The sequence below is a fragment of the Myotis myotis genome, unplaced genomic scaffold (assembly GCF_014108235.1).
Source record: "Myotis myotis isolate mMyoMyo1 unplaced genomic scaffold, mMyoMyo1.p scaffold_m19_p_7, whole genome shotgun sequence".
In the NCBI taxonomy this organism is placed as follows: domain Eukaryota; kingdom Metazoa; phylum Chordata; class Mammalia; order Chiroptera; family Vespertilionidae; genus Myotis; species Myotis myotis.
In genome coordinates this window covers 11,352,679-11,369,543 of record NW_023416379.1, presented here as the reverse complement: position 1 = coordinate 11,369,543, position 16,865 = coordinate 11,352,679, and the positions used below count along the sequence as shown (strand labels likewise).

At 35.3% G+C, this 16,865-nt stretch overlaps 1 protein-coding gene across 3 annotated transcripts; it reads left to right on the top strand.

The window, feature by feature from the left end:
* Positions 1 to 772: 772 nt before the first annotated feature.
* Positions 773 to 16,784, top strand: ZUP1 (zinc finger containing ubiquitin peptidase 1). Of its 3 annotated transcripts, none has more exons than XM_036317237.1 (10): positions 773 to 926; positions 2,313 to 2,888; positions 4,549 to 4,659; positions 6,691 to 6,809; positions 8,140 to 8,308; positions 10,191 to 10,379; positions 10,794 to 10,959; positions 14,008 to 14,159; positions 15,201 to 15,421; positions 15,638 to 16,212. In XM_036317237.1, the coding sequence occupies exons 1-10, from the start codon at positions 824 to 826 to the stop codon at positions 15,683 to 15,685; spliced, it is 1,854 nt and encodes a 617-aa protein (XP_036173130.1). In that variant the 5' UTR covers positions 773 to 823; the 3' UTR covers positions 15,686 to 16,212. The 3 variants fall into 3 exon arrangements, with proteins under 3 accessions (XP_036173130.1, XP_036173131.1, XP_036173129.1); XM_036317238.1 differs by having other exon boundaries at positions 789 to 1,036; XM_036317236.1 differs by lacking the exon at positions 773 to 926 and adding an exon at positions 16,385 to 16,784 and having other exon boundaries at positions 15,638 to 15,701.
* The last annotated feature ends 81 nt before the right edge of the window (positions 16,785 to 16,865 follow it).

Sequence of the window (16,865 nt, the reverse complement as noted above, 5' to 3'; positions counted from 1 at the left end):
TTCTAAAATATATATTGTACATCTCAGGTCATGCCACTGTCCTATTTAATTACTCCAGTAGTTTTCTGCAAGACCCTACATGATTTGGCCCCTGCCTACAACTCTGACTTCATGTTGTAACCACTTCTAGAACGTTACGCTCAGCTCGCAAAATGTTCTTTTTGCGCCAGTCTGGGAGGCTTTCTTCTTCTTATCATTTCCTCTGCCTGGAATGCTCTTCCTGCTGTTGGTGCAAGGTTGTTCATAAGCACACTCACCTCTTCAGAAAGACCTTTGCTACCTACATTTGTCCTTTCTATAACTAACCCAGTTTTATTTCCCTTATAGCACTTCTCATGATAAGTTTATTTGTTTATTTTCTCTCTACCTCAGAATGTAAGATTCAAAGGGCCTGGATTTTGTGTATTTTGATTTCTACTGCAGCTCCAGTTCCAAGCAGAATGCTTTGCTAATAGACGCTCATTAAATATTTGTCCAATGAAATAAGGACTGTACTATAGAAAAAAGATACGTGGGATCTTGTAACCTTGAGGCAAGAACTTGTCTTAGCCACCTTCCATCAGCTGAGCGTAGTTGAGAGTGTGACATCTGGTAGCATTTTAACGCTCACTCTGTGGACTCCTGCCGTGCTCTAGGACCCGCCCCTTCATTCAGAAAGACGTCAGAGCCTCCCCTCTCCCACTTGGTTAGCAGTCCGGCCCCTGCTGGGAGGTGGAAAAAGACTACGACTTCCAGAATGCACTGCAACTCAGCCGGGCGTGGAGCGGTGCATTCTGGGAGTCCTTCCCTTCCGGGGACCAGAGGAAATGCTTTTTTGAATGTGATGCTGCAAACTGAAGCCTTTCGGAGTCGCAGGTCCTTTCCCCGGTTAACTGCGAATCTCTGGGTGGAGAGAGGACCTGCCTTCGTCTCTCGGGCCAGGAAAGGTAATCGACGCCGCGCACGCTCCTCTGCGCGCAGCCGGTTTCGCCTGCGGGACCCGAAGAGGAAGCCCAGCCGAGGGTAGCGTGGCCACGGCCGGGTCGCGGGGCCGGAGGTAGGTCCTGACGGCCCCAGCTTTCATTTCCCAGGCCCGGAGCGTTGACCCAGTCGGTGTCGGAGCTGGTTTCGAGTCCTGGCTCGGGACGCCGGCGCGAACCTTGGACAGACGTGGCCCTTGCCGCCCCGCTCGCCCCTTGCCCACCAGCACTGCCCCCCGCCCTTCCCGCTCCCACCCCGAGTGGCAGGGAGTTCCGCGCCTCCTGGTCCAGCCGAGTCCCGGCCGCGGGAAGAGAAACTCGCTGGGTTTGACTTTCTTTCCCCCCCCAGGGGATGGGGCGCGGGGAGCGGGGGGGGGGGGGGGGGTTCTTCTAAAACCAGGAACTGTTTTCACTCTTCTGAAGGGAAATGAGAAAAACAAGGACAGCGTAGGAAGTTCTTATAAAACTAAGTTTATTTAAATGGTGGGAATAGTTGATCTTTTCCTGTTTCCCTTTAAATAGCTCGCAGCTGAATAATAGTCTGTGGTAGGAAGGTTGTGGCGGTGACTGCTTTTTAAAAAGTGATTTCTTAACAAAATCACCACTTGTCGGTAGCTAGTACTTCATTAGTCCACAGACCTCAAACGTGACTGCTGATTTAGCACAGCTCGTGTTATAAGCCGAATCCAAGCGGTGAGATGCTTTCCCTGACACTGTGAAACCAGAGATTGTACTCCAGTTCTCTAGGCTCTTTTCTACTCTGCTCAATGGGCTTCTGTTCTTCGGGTTGAGAGTACTGACTGGGTTGGCACTGTAGCTAACCATTTCTTGGTGTGGTGACATGTCTGAGCTAGGGTTTACTCCATGGGGAATAATAATGATACTTAAACTAGTTTGAGATATATTGAGCTCATTCACCGTTAGCTGCCATTGTTAAGATGCGTTTATTTACCCTCCCCATTGTTGACAACTTTAAGTTTCTGTATTCAGATACATCAGTTGATGAGGCTTCCTTGTTGTCTCTTACCTGATTTATCTTCCCTGGACAATTTTATAAATGTTACTTTCTCTCTGCCTCAGACCGCACTTTATGAAATAGCTGAACAAATATTTTAATGTTCATTATTATTATTGACTTTGTTTTATTAGACTCATTAAATTGAAACACAGGGACAATTTGGTTGAGATTTATTAATAAGTTTGTATATTTGAGGAACAGTAAGTACATTGAAAATGTCTTCACCTAAATAGTCCAGTTTTGGGTAAACTTAATTGTTCCAAATCATTTTACAAAATGCATTTTGTTTTCAACTCTTATTCTCTAACTTAGAATAACATTGTGTTCTTTTCTAGCTGCTGGATGTACCATGCTTTCCTGTGATATTTGTGGTGAAACAGTGACCTCAGAACCGGACATGAAGGCTCATCTCCTAATTGTCCACATGGAAAATGAAGTCATATGTCCATTTTGCAAATTGTCAGGTGTGAATTATGATGAAATGTGTTTTCATATTGAAACTGCTCATTTTGAACAAAATGAATTGGGCAGAAACTTTGAGAGGATCAATACCATACACTGTGGAACTTCAGATAACAGGAAGGACAATACCCAGCAGAGCAGAATGGAAGTTAATTCAAGTATTCATTCACCCTGTGCATCTAATCATCCGAAAATTTCAGCTCAAAGTCTGCCTAAGGATGGTACTTTAGAACATAAAGCCTTTTATTCAGAGAACTTGACTGAATCTAGAAAATTCTTGGAAAGTAAGGAAAAACAGTGTGACCTATCCAAAATAAAAGGATCAATTTATGACACAGTGTATAGTCCTCCTGAATGCCCATTCTGTGGAAAAATAGAAGATTGTACTCAAGATATGGAAACTCATGTGAAAACAAATCATGCCAATCTCTTAGACACTCCAGTAGAAGGTAAAGTGTTCATTTCATATAATAACTAATGTTAGTTCCAGTTAACATGTGGTGCCATGAAAGTTGATTTGTAAATCAGATTACTACAAGTGTGTTTTAAAAATCAGTCTATATCTATAGCATTTTTTATTTGCAATTGTTGCAATACAATACAATACAAAATGGGAAAGAAGATACATGCAGGTAACAAATGTTTCAGCTACATTGAGAGTCCTTTTATTACCTTTCTGAAGAGAAAGACATCATCAACTGAATGGCATCTGGACTGTTTCAGACTCTTGACTTTTTGTTATTGAGTTCTAGTTTGATTTAATTATGATCAGAAAACACTATGATTTCAGTTCTTGCCAGCATTTGGCGTTTGTTTTCCATGTTCCAGATTTTGACCATTCTAATGTGTAGTAGTATCTTACTTTAATTTGCAAGTCCCTAATAACATGTGATGAACATCTTTAACTTATTGTTAATCCTCACCTGAGGATATTTACCCATTGATTTTTAGAGAGAGTTAGAAGGGAGGGGGAGAGACGGAAAGAAACATCTATGTGAGAGAGACATATTGATTGGTTGCCTCCGCATGTGCTCTCTGACCGAGGATCGAGCCTGTACGCTCCTTGATTGGAATCAAACCCCAGGACCCTTAAGTCTGAGGGCTGACGCTGTAGCCACTGAGCCAAACCAGCTAGGGCATGAGTTGTATTTTAATAAACACTACCTTTATCATTATTCAAAGAGTGTGTATACATTTTTTATGGACACCCTATATATACAGTAGGATATTAGCCATGAAAAGGAAATCGTGCCGTTGGTATCTACCTGAGTGGACCTTGATGGCATTATGCTAAGTGAAGTAAGTCAGACATAAAAAACAAATACTGTACAGTCTCACTTATGTATGGAATCTAAAAAATAAAACACCAAACTCATAGGAAAAGATATTCAATTTATGATTACTAGAGGCAGAGGTGAAAGATGGGGAAATTGGATGTAGATGGCCAAAGGTACAAACTTTCAGTTATAAGATATTTAATGAGCTCTGAGGATGTGATATACAATATGATGACTAGAGCTAACACGTCTGTATATTTACTCTTTAGCAAGAGTAAGCGTAAATCCTGAAAGTTCTCATCACCTGGGGAAAAATTTTTTTCTCATTTCTGTATGATATGGATACTAAACTTATTTTGGTAATCATTTTACAATATGTGTAATTCAAGTCATTATGCTGTACACCTTAAACTTATACAGTATGGTATGTCAGTTATATCTCAAAACTGAAAGAAAAATACTTAGTGTTCTAGCTTATCTTGGTAGGCTCTGTAGCTTTATTATCATACAGAGAGTATAATTAAACATTTCCAAGTTCTTTCCTAAACTGAGTATGCATATGCTGCATCAAATTTTTCCTTTTTGTTTTTAAATTTTCTCTTATGTGCTGGTTAAAAGAAGATGGAAGTAGGAAAAGAGAGTATGCTGGAGCATGTCTGTAAATTTATATCATTTAAAGTGTGGCTTCAAACCCTCACACAGAAGGAACATTCAAACACTTGACATTTCAAGTTGTAGAAATTCTTTGGCAAGAAACCAAACAGTCTTTGACTTGGGGTGAAGATCTAAAAGTTTTCTAAATAAAACCAATTGAATTATATCTCTAATACAGACTGTGATCAACCATTGTACGACTGCCCTATGTGTGGGCTCACCTGTACAAATTACCATATTCTCCAGGAACATGTTGACTTGCATTTGGAAGAAAGCAGCTTTAGACAAGGTATGTTTATATGTTTAAAAATAAGAATGTCATTATTCAATTCCCACTTCCTAGGACACATATCTAATTTTTATATTAGTGATATAGAGAGAAAAAAAGCATACTGGTCAAAAATAAGTCTGTCCCTTTAAAGAATTCAAATCTAGTTCTAACTTTTTAAAAGAGGTTGGGGTGGTTTTTTATTTGTTTTAAATATATTTTTATTGATTTCAGAGAGGAAGGGAGAGGGAGGAGAGAGAGACAGAAACATCAACGATGAGAAAGAATCATTGATTGGTGCCTCCTGCACACCCCCACACTGGGGACTGAGCCCGCAACCTGGGCATGTACCCTGACCAGGTATTGAACTGTGACCTCCTCGTTCATAGGTCAATGCTCAACCACTGAGCCATGCTGGCTGGGCTAAAAAGGTTTTTTGTTGTTTTTTTTTTTTTTTTTACAGAAAAACTGTGAAGAATAAACTGTTGTGACCAACTGAGCTAGAGGTGTACGTACATCCAGGGTTTTGCCTCAGAGTACCAATATTTAGAAGACAGTGAAATATTAGGCAGCTGATTTGTAAGTTGAGGCCATTTTTTCAGCAGCTTAGAAGTAACTGAATTTAACATTTGGTCAGCCAAAATGGTTGGTGAACTAGGATGCTGTCATACAGCACAAATTTTAAAAAGAATGTGAGCTATGTGACTAAAAAGTTTTTCAAGTGCCTTTCTAGCTGCTAGCCCAGCTTTTTACATTACCACTTACTAGTTTTATAAGTGACATGAAAGTTTTCCTCTGTGCCCTATTTTTTTTAATGTGGTATTATTTAGTAATCACTATGGTGACTTAGAAGTGGAAATATCCTATATGACTTGCACAGTCCTACTGAAACAAAATATAACATAAACCCTAAGAGAAACCAACTGTATTTTAATGAATTTTAGTTTTTTAAGGTACATAGATACCACCTGTTGATGCCGGGGCCTCAGTATCCAGTGTCATTGATCCTAGTACCAGTCAGTTATCTCCATGGACAGACAGCATTACCTGCTCACTCAGACTAATCCCAAGATGAGAATGAGTGTAGAAAAGATGGAACAGTTTTCTACTCTGTTCTTTACGAACTGTCATGGAAGAATAACCCTCTGGAGCTGAGTATCTGATAATTCTTTCTTTGTTTATGAATAGGCTTTGTATTGGTGCATAAATTATCCTGTCAGCCTGTAATGGGTAATGAGAGAAAGATATGGTCTGAGTGTATCACTGTAAATAGCCTCAGCAGTACACTAGAAGTCCGTTGTAAATTGCATATCTCCAACAATAGAAGTGGGGACCAAATAGGAAGATGTAGTGGAGGCTTGAGAGATTGGAAAGGAAAGAAAGAATAGTCAAATACATTATTAAACCACCAAATTGGGGGATCAAAAGATAAGATACTGGCTAAAAGCCAATGGCTAATGGATCTGTGGAACACTGGATAGAGGGGAGACAGGGCAAGAAGTTGTACTATAATTAATATCTGTGTAATCTAATAACTATTTTGCAAACATATTTTTATGCTCTTTATTATTTCCTTGCCAGATTTTTTTTTAAACCAATCTATTTGATTTGTGTTAATAAAGAACACCAATGAAATAAATAAAGAAAGAAAGAAAGAAAGAAAGAAAGAAAGAAAGAAAGAAAGAAAGAAAGAAAGAAAGAACACCAATGAATGATGTAGCTAATTTCTCTAAGTTTGGGTTTCTTCAGAAGATAATAATACCTATCTTCCTAAAGTTGTTATAAGGTTCCAAATGAGATAATAAATGGAAAGTCCTTGTCTCAACCTAAACACTCAGTGAATGTTAGTGATTTAAATGGAGGCTATTCTCTTACAAAAGTAGTTTAAGTTCTGCTAACTTTGTACTTTTGATTTCTGTGACATCATAGGCATGAACAAATGGCAAAATATAGCAATTACTCCTTTTTAAAAAAAATATATATATAAACATGTAATAAATGAGCTGTGATTTCAGTAATTATTTTATTCTAAACACTAAAAATATCTGATAGGCATGGATAGAGTCCAATGTTCTAGAGACCTAGAATTGGCTCACCACCTTCAAGAAGAAGAAGACAGAAAGAGATCTGAAGAATCAAGACAAGAAAGGGAAGAATTTCAGAAGCTGCAGGTACATAAATTATAACTATTATATTTTGATATTTTGGTTTGGTAGAATTCTTAATTTTCAGATATGCTGTCAAGACTTCAGCCTATTGCTTTTGTCCTTGTTATTATACTAAATATTTTTTAACATGTATTTTATAGTTCCTAATAGCCACCATTTGTAAGTACTCATTCTGGTCATGTACTAGGGTAAGCACCTCACATCATATCCCAAAATCTTCACAACAACTCATCTCTCTGGAGAAATTATTTTAAACGTTTTTGTGTTTTTTTTTTAGTAGCTTAACTTGCTCAGGATCAGGCAGTATTAAATGAAAAGCTTGGATTCAAACCCATGGTTAAGTTGATGGGGCAAATTAAGAAACCAAGATTCATAATATATGGTGCCATGTGGGTACTTGAAATATCAGAGGGAACACTTTGTAAAGTATACGTTGTCTAACCACTATGCTATACACCTGAAACTAATACAGAATAATATTGAATGTAAGCTGCAATTGAAAAATAAAAGAACAGGTTATATACTTAGGACATAGCAAATCCTTTTATTGTGCTTTGTGCATATCATAATTTTCCCAAACTTATATGACCTCTCACTTTTTTCTCAGGCATCTCAACACATGGCAATATGGGAGAAAATTTAATTCTCACCTTAGAATATCTGATTTTGGCTATTTTTCTCATTGGTGATTTATTTACTTGCAAAATATTTTCCCACCAGGATTCAGAAGAGAAAAGAAAGTTGGCTTTTCACAACTCTTCTTGCCTTATGTAATTTTGCACATTATAAATACAAAAAGCTTCCAATATTAAAGGGAATTTGTTATTCCCTTTGCAAATTAGTTGTTTAGATCTCAGGAACTTTTTCCAAGAAGGTCTTTTTATACATATTATTTGAGATTCTCTGTTCCCTGTGCAAAAACATAGTTCATTTACTAGGTAGAATGAATGCCTGAATGAATTATGAATTAAGTAGGCCTTTGTAGACTAGCTTGGGAACCAAATAACAAGTACTGACAGGTTTCCTTGCAAAAATCATCAGTGTGTTCAGAACTCGTCTGCCTTGTACTTTTAATAGGAAAACAGGATTCTCTACCACAAGAAAAGCAAGTCTCTTGCCATGATGGTTGTTTATAGAGAAGGCTTTTACTAATTCAGGGATTTTGTATGCGTGTGATTCATTTCTCATAAAAATCTTTAAATTGACTTTTATAAAAGTCTGTAAACCAAAATGTTTCAAAATGCATTTCCAGATAAATGAAATTATGGTAAGTTTCCTTCCTCACCAAGGTAAAGGGACATAAAAATTAAGTTATTTGTTTTATATTTAATAGCGACAATATGGTTTAGATAATTCTGGAGGGTACAAACAGCAGCTACTACGAAGTATGGAGAGAGAAGTAAATAGTGGAAGAATGCATCCATCTGAATTTCACAGAAGAAAAGCTGATATGATGGAATCACTAGCTATTGGTATTGATGATGGGAAAACAAAAACTTCTGGTGAGTTCTTAAACATCAAAATCATGGTTTTAATATTCTGTGTATCACCGAAGTAATCATCAGAATTACTTGAATTTTGCCTAATTTTCATAATCTACAGTTTATATAGGTTTAGGTGAGACTGTGTTCAAATAATTTTTTAAAATGTGTTGTTTTGAAACGTCTAAACTTCTGTTCTTAAATAGTTCACCTAAAAATAATTCACTTTTATATTGTGTTAATTTACTTTGTATTTGGAAAATGAACTTTTTGACTTCGTTAAGGTTATTATGGAATTGTTTGCCAAAGTGGTCAAAATCCATATTTGCATCTGTATTCTCACTCACACTTTGTATGGTGGCACTATATAATTTTGGCCATTAGGGCACGAAATGATGTATGTCTTAATTTGCATTTCTTTGTTTATTCCTGAGGTAGTTTCTTCAAGAAATAACCTATTCTATTCATTTGTCCTCTCTCTGTTGGATTGTTTTTCTTTTTCTTACTAATTTGTGCAAGTCCTTTAAGTACATCAGGATTCTAATTCTTTGTTGATTTTATGAGGTATAAATATCTTCAAGTCTATAATTTTGCCTTTAAATTTCATATGTGGTATGTTTATTTTTTAAATTTTATTTTTCAATTACAGTTTATACTCAATGTTACTTTGTATTTGTTTTAGGTTTACAGCATAGTGGTTAGACAATCATACTTTACAAAGTGGTCTCCCAAATATTTGAAGTATCTACCTATTATAATCTTATTGACTTCTAGCATATTTCCTATGATGCACTTTATATCCCCATGACTGTTTTATAACTACCAATTTGTACTTCTCAATCCCTTCAACTTCTTCACTGAGTCCAACCCTGCTTCCCTCTGACTATCATTTGTCTGTACTCTGTATCCATGAGTCTGTGTCAATTTTGTTCAATTATTTTACTCTTTAGATTCCACATACAAGTGAAATCATCTGGTATTTATCTTTCTCTGACTGACTTATTTCACTTAACATAATACCCTCCAGGCCCATTCATGTTATCACAAGTGGTAAGATTTCATTCTTTTTTATGGCTGAGTAATATTCTATTGTATATTTGTACCACAGCTTTTTATCCACTGATCTGTTGATGGGCACTTGGGTTGCTTCCATATCTTACATATATTCTTTCGAATTATTGTAAAAGTGTCATTTTTAAGGAACTCCCCTATCTTTGAGATCATGGTTGTTTTTTTAATTTATATATTTTATGAAAGATTGCTTTTCATATTTTGACTTTAATCCAGTTGGAATTTATTTGTACATATGTGTATGTGAGAGGAAAGAGGGAGAAGAGAAAGAAAAGGATGGATCAAATATTTTCCCTTTATAACAATACTTTAATTTCTTATTGCTTATTTATCTTAGTACCATTTAATGAATCTGTACTTTCTCCCCTTATACTTCTCTAAGGGTCTTCATGTACAAAGAAGTATGTGAAGTAGGGGATCCTAGGAAATGTATAATATGATTCATTAGGGTATACAGTAAGAAAATATTAAAATGTCTATATGTTTTTAATTTGTGTCATTCTTTAATTTCTAAGTGTTCATATATTTAAGAGTTACTAAAGAACCACTAATTTATATGTAATTTAAAATAAATACAAATGTAAAAGATTACAGAGCACAGCCCTAAAATATACTATGTCCTTTTGATAAGCTGTCTTAAAGTTTAGAAGTGATTGATTTAATGGCAAAGCAGGACATGAACCAAGGTTATATCAGTAAAAAGATAAAAAAGATGGAATTGACAAAATTTAAATGTGGCGTTTGAGGGACAGATTGATATTAGAAATATATTAGGCAGCCATAGGAAAGTAACTAATTCTTCTAAATCTTCTCACTCTCTCTTCTACTTTAGGGATTATTGAAGCGCTTTACCAGTATTACCAGAATGCTGCCACAGATGTCAGGCGTGTGTGGCTTTCTGCCGCAGTGGATCACTTTCATTCCTCTTTTGGTGACAAAGGTTGGGGTTGTGGTTACAGAAATTTCCAAATGCTACTGTCATCATTATTACAAAATGATACTTACGATGATTGCTTGAAAGGTATGTGAAGTATAGTACTTTGAACTTATCACCTTATATGATATGGGGGGAATTAAAATATAGTGGGCACAGTTAATAGCTTTAATGAAGAAGTATTTTGGATATTTACATTTAGAGAAACTGATACAATAGAAAATATCAAGAATAACTCTTAGAAACTGTGTTGTAGGCTCCTCTAGAATACATGCTGTACATGGAATATGTATAGTAGGGACTCTTAATGGCTTTGAGGAAGAAATACTTTAGGATATTTACATTAAAAACCTGAATTCTGGTTGGCGGAAGCAAAACTGATACAACATCAGATGTCAGCAATATCTCTTAGACTCCTCTAGAGTAAATGGTGTACTGCTAAATGATACTATTCAACACTTTTATAACTGCTATGTAACATGTTTGCTTGTATGATTTTAGGTATGTCAGTTCCTTGTATTCCAAAAATTCAGTCTATGATTGAAGATGCATGGAGGGAAGGTTTTGATCCTCAGGGTGCCTCTCAACTTAATGACAGGCTACAGGGAACAAAGGCCTGGATTGGAGCATGTGAAATATATACACTTCTGACCTCCCTAAGGGTAAAGTATGTACCTAAAAAGCCAAGGTGATACTGTTGTCACATCTCTGGGAGGTTTTATGGTTGCTGTTTTTTTGTTTGTTTGTTTTTCTATCAAAGCAGTAGTTAAAAATTAAAATTTAAATAGCACTAAAAGGTTTATATGAAATAATAAATTCATTTCCTATCTCATGCTCCTTTCCATTCTCTAGTCTTTATCGGAAGCAGCTGTCATTCCCGTTTTTAAATAATATGCTTTCATGGCTTTTGTTCTTGGTTTATCAGTGTTAGACATTGTCTACTGCATTCCCGTTATATTTCCCACCTGTTCACTCTCAATCCTTCTAACATGGTTAAATCTCAGCTTTTTTGAAGTTAGAGTTTACATCAGGACTGTATAAATATTATTATTGCTGATTTTATTTTATTTGGAAATTTTTTGTATCTTTTGTTAGCCCTGATATTATGAAATTTCACCTGGAATGTGGGATTTTGATATATTGTGTGGAGATTTGTTTTTCTTTTCTAACCTGGAATGGTGAATTGTAAGATCTCAGTATAGTGTTTAAAGCTTGGACTTTCGAGTCAGATGCCTGTAATTGCTTCCGGCTTTCCTATCTACCTGCTCTAATTTGTCTGTACCCTTATTTATCTTATTTATAGAGTATTTCTATCCTAGTTCTACCATTGATAAAAGAACATATAAATAGTAACTTCTTCGTAGAGTTATAGTGATAATTAAATGAGATAATAATAAAGTGCTTGGAACTGTGATTGGAATGTAGAAAGAGCTCAGGGGTTAACTGTAAATTTATTGGTCATGTCTTTTTTTTTAATATTTGCTTTTTGTTTTACTGTCTAGATTCACTCAACTTTATTTCCCAACTACTCTATTGAAATGTTATTTTAGCAATCATGTTTTTAATTCTAAGGGGTAAAGTTTCATAGACTCCTATTCTTTTATGGTTGCAAAATTTTTTTCCAACACTTTGTATCTTTCTGTTCCTTGCACTTTTGTTTCCTCCATGTTAATTTTTTTCCATATCTATTTATTTTAGTCTTTTTCATTTTGAAGGCATTCTACCTTTTGTAAATCCTTAATTGTGTATTCCTAGAGTGAGAACAAGGCACTAAAAAGCTGATTGGAAGTTTTGTGGGATTGCATGGGATTTGCAGAGTAACAGGCTTCATTTAAGGAGTCTTAGGTGGAAACTTGCTATTTGGTTGGGGAACTCTCAAATATCAGTATAGAGAGAGATCTTTTCTCAGAGGCCATTCAGAGAAGAGTTCTCCACTTTTCTGCTACAGCTCCTGCGTGTGTGCGCGCGCGCGTGTGTGTGCGTGTGTGTGTGTGTGTTTGTGCGTGTGTGTGTGCGTGTGTGTGTGCGTGCGTGCGTGTGTGTGTGCGTGTGTGTGTGTGTGTGTGTGTGTGTGTGTGTGTGCGTGTGTGTGTGCGTGCGTGCGTGTGTGTGTGTGTGTGTGTGTGTGTGTGTGTGTGTGTTGGGGGAAGTGAAGAGTGATTTGCCTTCTTTATGCAAACTTCCAGTTAATCTCATATTGTTGTCCCCATTACTACTCTCCCCAATACCTTATGCCTCTAAGCTTTCAGTTTTCCATTTTTCAGAATGGTGTGACCGTTTATCTGTCCCCATTCTCTTTGTCCTTGGGTGTTTAAGTCATTTCCTTCTTCAGTATTTTGTTGTTGGGCTTTCGAGAGGGAAGAGATGCCTTTGATTATCTTTAATGGAAAATTTGCCTTAAGCTTCATGACTCCATAGTTTCCTTTTATGTTTGTTCCTAGGTAATTTATCCAGTGTTTTACACTATTTCTACCATATTAGTTGATATATTTATTGCTAAAAATATTTTAAAAATTTTAAATAACGAATGTGTGTATAACTTACTTGAATAGTTTAAATTGAAGGGACTAGTTTTATGTCCTCTAAATTTTTTTTTCTTTTTGCCAATCTGTTCACACATTCATATTATATGTACTTCATCATGTTTGAGCTTTTATAAAAATTTTAAGGAAAGGAATATTTCCATCTAAAATACCTGATGTATCCAGCTTTTTCTTGGTACCTGAAATAGTTTAGTCTTCCTTCGAATAAAACCTTTTTATTAATGAACCTGAATTTATTTGCTAGTTTTTTAAACGCCTTCCTTTTGCACTCCATGAATTATACTCTGTTGGGTACTATTTACATTCTTAAATACAGACATGCAGTCAACTGCTAACCCAAAAGTCGTTTCTACTTTTTAACAACTATCCAAAACTTGATTTCAACCTTTAAAACTCAGTACTAATCAGTTTGAAAGTTACCAACATTAAACTTACTGAAGTTAAAATGACAACCATTACAGTTGGAGATTTTATTGCCAACAGACACAAGGACAGGATATCTATGCTATACTCTAAAGTGAAAATAAAGTATTTAAAGTGCTTTTGTTTATACCTGACCTTTTTAAAACAGTTGTTGAAAAGTATACACACTGGTTAAAATAATTTTGTTTATTCAAGGTTGACTTCCTCTTGAGGAAACAATACCACAACCGGTGTCTAGTGCCAAATAGGAGATTGATAGATAGGTAGATGGGGTACACAGGTTTTTCTGATTTCTACAGGTATTCTTTTCTTATTTATTATTGGAATTTGAGAGAGCTGACAGGAAAAATGCTCAGGATATTTTTGATAAATGTGAATGGTTGTCAAGGAATTAAAATTAAAAGTTGGCTTCTAATTGATTATCAGGTTCAGAGGCTTTAGAATAAAAGCTGTGTCTCGGGTTTTATGTAGGTGATTTTTTAAAATCTCATTTATTCATGGAGATTTTATATATCAGAAAATCTTTTTAACTTTAATTATAAGTCATCAACTTTATTATGAAGTTATTTAAATATTTTCTCATAAAATGACAGTTTTTTATATAAATAATAAAATTCGCATTTTTTTCTTCTTAGGAAAATGAGATAGAATTAGTTTTAAACTAAGAATTTTTTTGTATTATTAACTCCACTGATGAAAATGATTTTTAAGATATTTTCTAAATAATTTATTCTGTCCATTTTTTCTAGGTGCCGTATTGTGGATTTTCACAAGTCAACTGGTCCTTTGGGTACGCACCCTCGCCTGTTTGAATGGATACTGAACTATTATTCTACAGAGAGGGAAGGGGGTCCAAAAGCAGTGTGTACACCTAAGCCTCCTATCTATCTGCAACATCAAGGTTAGTGCAACTCAGAAACAATAACTGTAGCTTACAAGCATGTCTTTATACGACAAAGAGTTAGCTTTTGCTTTAGGACAGGTTAAAAGTCTGATCATGGGGAGTAGGGTGATAGTAACCTGTCTGATTTTCATAGTTACATTTTCATTTCAGTCTATTCCTGGGTAATGAAAGATGATACCCTTGGTATCTTCAGGGCTGCGTGGTTCACTCTTCCCTTATTGTTTATCCCTTACTTTTTTCAGGTCTTTAACCATGTGTCACTTCGGTGAGGCTTCCCTGACCACCTTACCTAAAAGTTCATCTCATTATCCCAACTTCCCACCACTGGCATTTCTTATTCCTTTTCCCTGCTTTATTTTTTTAGATATAGTATAATATATACTTTCCTTATTTATCTTGCTTATAGAGTATTTCTTTCTGTTGTAATGTGAGTTCCATGAAGGCAGGAAAGTTTGTTTTGCTTGCTCTGTATCACTGATTCCTGAACTAGTGCCCGGCACAGGCGTGTTTGACAAATATTGAATGGGTGATCTGGATTGACAGGAATGAGGAAAAGTAATTGTTAGGAATTTCATCATTTAGGAATACAAGCTGTAAAGCTTAACTTTTGAAATTCTAGTATATAGTATATATTTATTTCTGTTTACCTTTTAGAACCATTAGAGTTTTGTTTTATGATAGATAATTTTCAAATCCTTTCATTTGAGATCTTTGAATAGAAAGGATCAAGGGATTGGGAAAGAAAAACTAAAATGTGTGACACAGTAGAAAATTGTTTGTAATGAAGCCTTTAGAAAACTAAAATTGAACAAAGGAAAACTGAAAAGTTAGGAAGTAGAACTGAATGCTTGGGTCTTAGGAATGAGAGAGGTCAGATAACTATGTCAGAGGGACTAACTATATTTATTGTCTAAACATTCATTTGCACACACTTCTTATACGCAGAGAGAGTATTCAGTGTGTGTGTGTATACATATTTGTATCTGTATGTATGGCTATAGGTAAATCATATATAGCTGTTATTTTATTTTTTGATAGGTCATAGTCGAACAGTTGTTGGAATTGAAGAGAGAAAAAACCAAACGTTATGTTTACTAGTATTTGATCCTGCATGTCCTTCTCGAGAAATGCAGAAACTATTAAAGCAAGACATGGAGGCTAACAGTCTCAAGCAGCTTCGGAAATTTGTGGGAAATTTAAAGCATAAACAGTACCAGATAGTGGCAGTAGAGGGCGTTCTTACTGCAGAGGAGAAAATTGTAAGTCTTTATCTGGAATTTTATTTAATTTTTTTTATGGCTTGGATTTTAAAATGTTTATTTTTCATTTCTGAAATTCAAGATTGTAATTTTACTTAAGAAATTTTCAGTATCTTGAAATTATTTTTAGATTTTTTTAAATATTAGAATAATATGTATTCTAACTAATTGATTTCTGCTTACAATTAACAGTTTTTTAAAAAATTTTGTTTCAAGGCCAGGAGACAAGCATCTCAAGTGTTTACAGCCGAGAAGATTCCTTGAAGAATTAAGCATTTCAGTGAGTGTGGAACTTCATGTCCCAAATTCAGATATTAAATTCCTTAATGCAACTTATGAACCTGTGAATTCTTTAAATACTCAACTTTTAGTTTCTAAAATGTCTAAATATATCATTAGTGATTCACTGTTTAGAAATTTAGAAAAATACCTTGTTTGCATTGTGGGTTTTATATTTCTTACCCATTTCAGAAACTGATTTTGTATTATAGTCATATTTAATATTTATTGCGTTCTTATGTTAGGTATGCTTAGTATTTTCCATGTATTAATTAGTTTAATCTTCAAAATAGTTCTGTGAGACAAGTGTTTTTAGTGTGTAAGGAAGTTGAAACTGTAAGATTAGTAATTTGCCTGGAAAAATTTTCATAATCCCAGGCTGTCTTACTTTCAAATTCTTACCAATGTTTGGGTGTTGGGCACACAATGTAATATACAGATCATGTATCATAGAAATTACACTTGAAATCTATATCATATTAATATCACCCCAATAAATTTAATCAAAAACATTGTTTTCTTCTGTTGTAAAACATTTCATGAAATTACCTCCTTACCTCCTAGAAATAACTTAATATTTAACAACAGATGTCACTCTGAAAAGAGGGATTTGCTTTTGTTCAATATTCACACTCTTACCTATACAACTGAGATTTAAAGTCTTGTGTTTAATGTGTCCTATAGGAAAGAAACTTTCAGACTCATGTTGGCTGTGCTGTGTAAGGTTGCAAAAAAGAATCCTACTCTGGTCAACTGAAGCAGAAAGAAATTCATTGAGAGATGATCAGAGACGCTCACAGAATCCATAGGTAACTAGGGCACTTTGCTGGCAACTCCTAGACTGTGGTCTGATTCATAGCAAGAGCCAAAGCAGAATGTCTGCTCACAATTCAGATTCCCGAGGCGAATCTGATACCATGATATCTGCCCTGGACAGAGGCAATTTCTTGAAAGGAAATCGGAGTAGATGAGGAAATGGATATTAAACAACAAAAAAGAAAAACAACAACTGTCTGTTATACCATGAAAAATGAACAAGAATGTACTTGAATGAAGTTTTATAAATATTCACTACACCACTGAATACTGAAAATTGCATTCCAAGAATGAATAATATTGCCAATTGGAAAATTCTAGAAATAATCCTAATATTTTGTCCTTCAGA

Bases quoted from the DNA above. Each gene is read 5' to 3' on its own strand.
- ZUP1 (XM_036317237.1), top strand. From the start codon at position 824: ATGCTGCAAACTGAAGCCTTTCGGAGTCGCAGGTCCTTTCCCCGGTTA. The intron at 2,889-4,548 runs GTAAAGTGTTCA...TCTCTAATACAG, and splicing joins CTTAGACACTCCAGTAGAAG to ACTGTGATCAACCATTGTAC. The intron at 8,309-10,190 runs GTGAGTTCTTAA...CTTCTACTTTAG, and splicing joins TGGGAAAACAAAAACTTCTG to GGATTATTGAAGCGCTTTAC.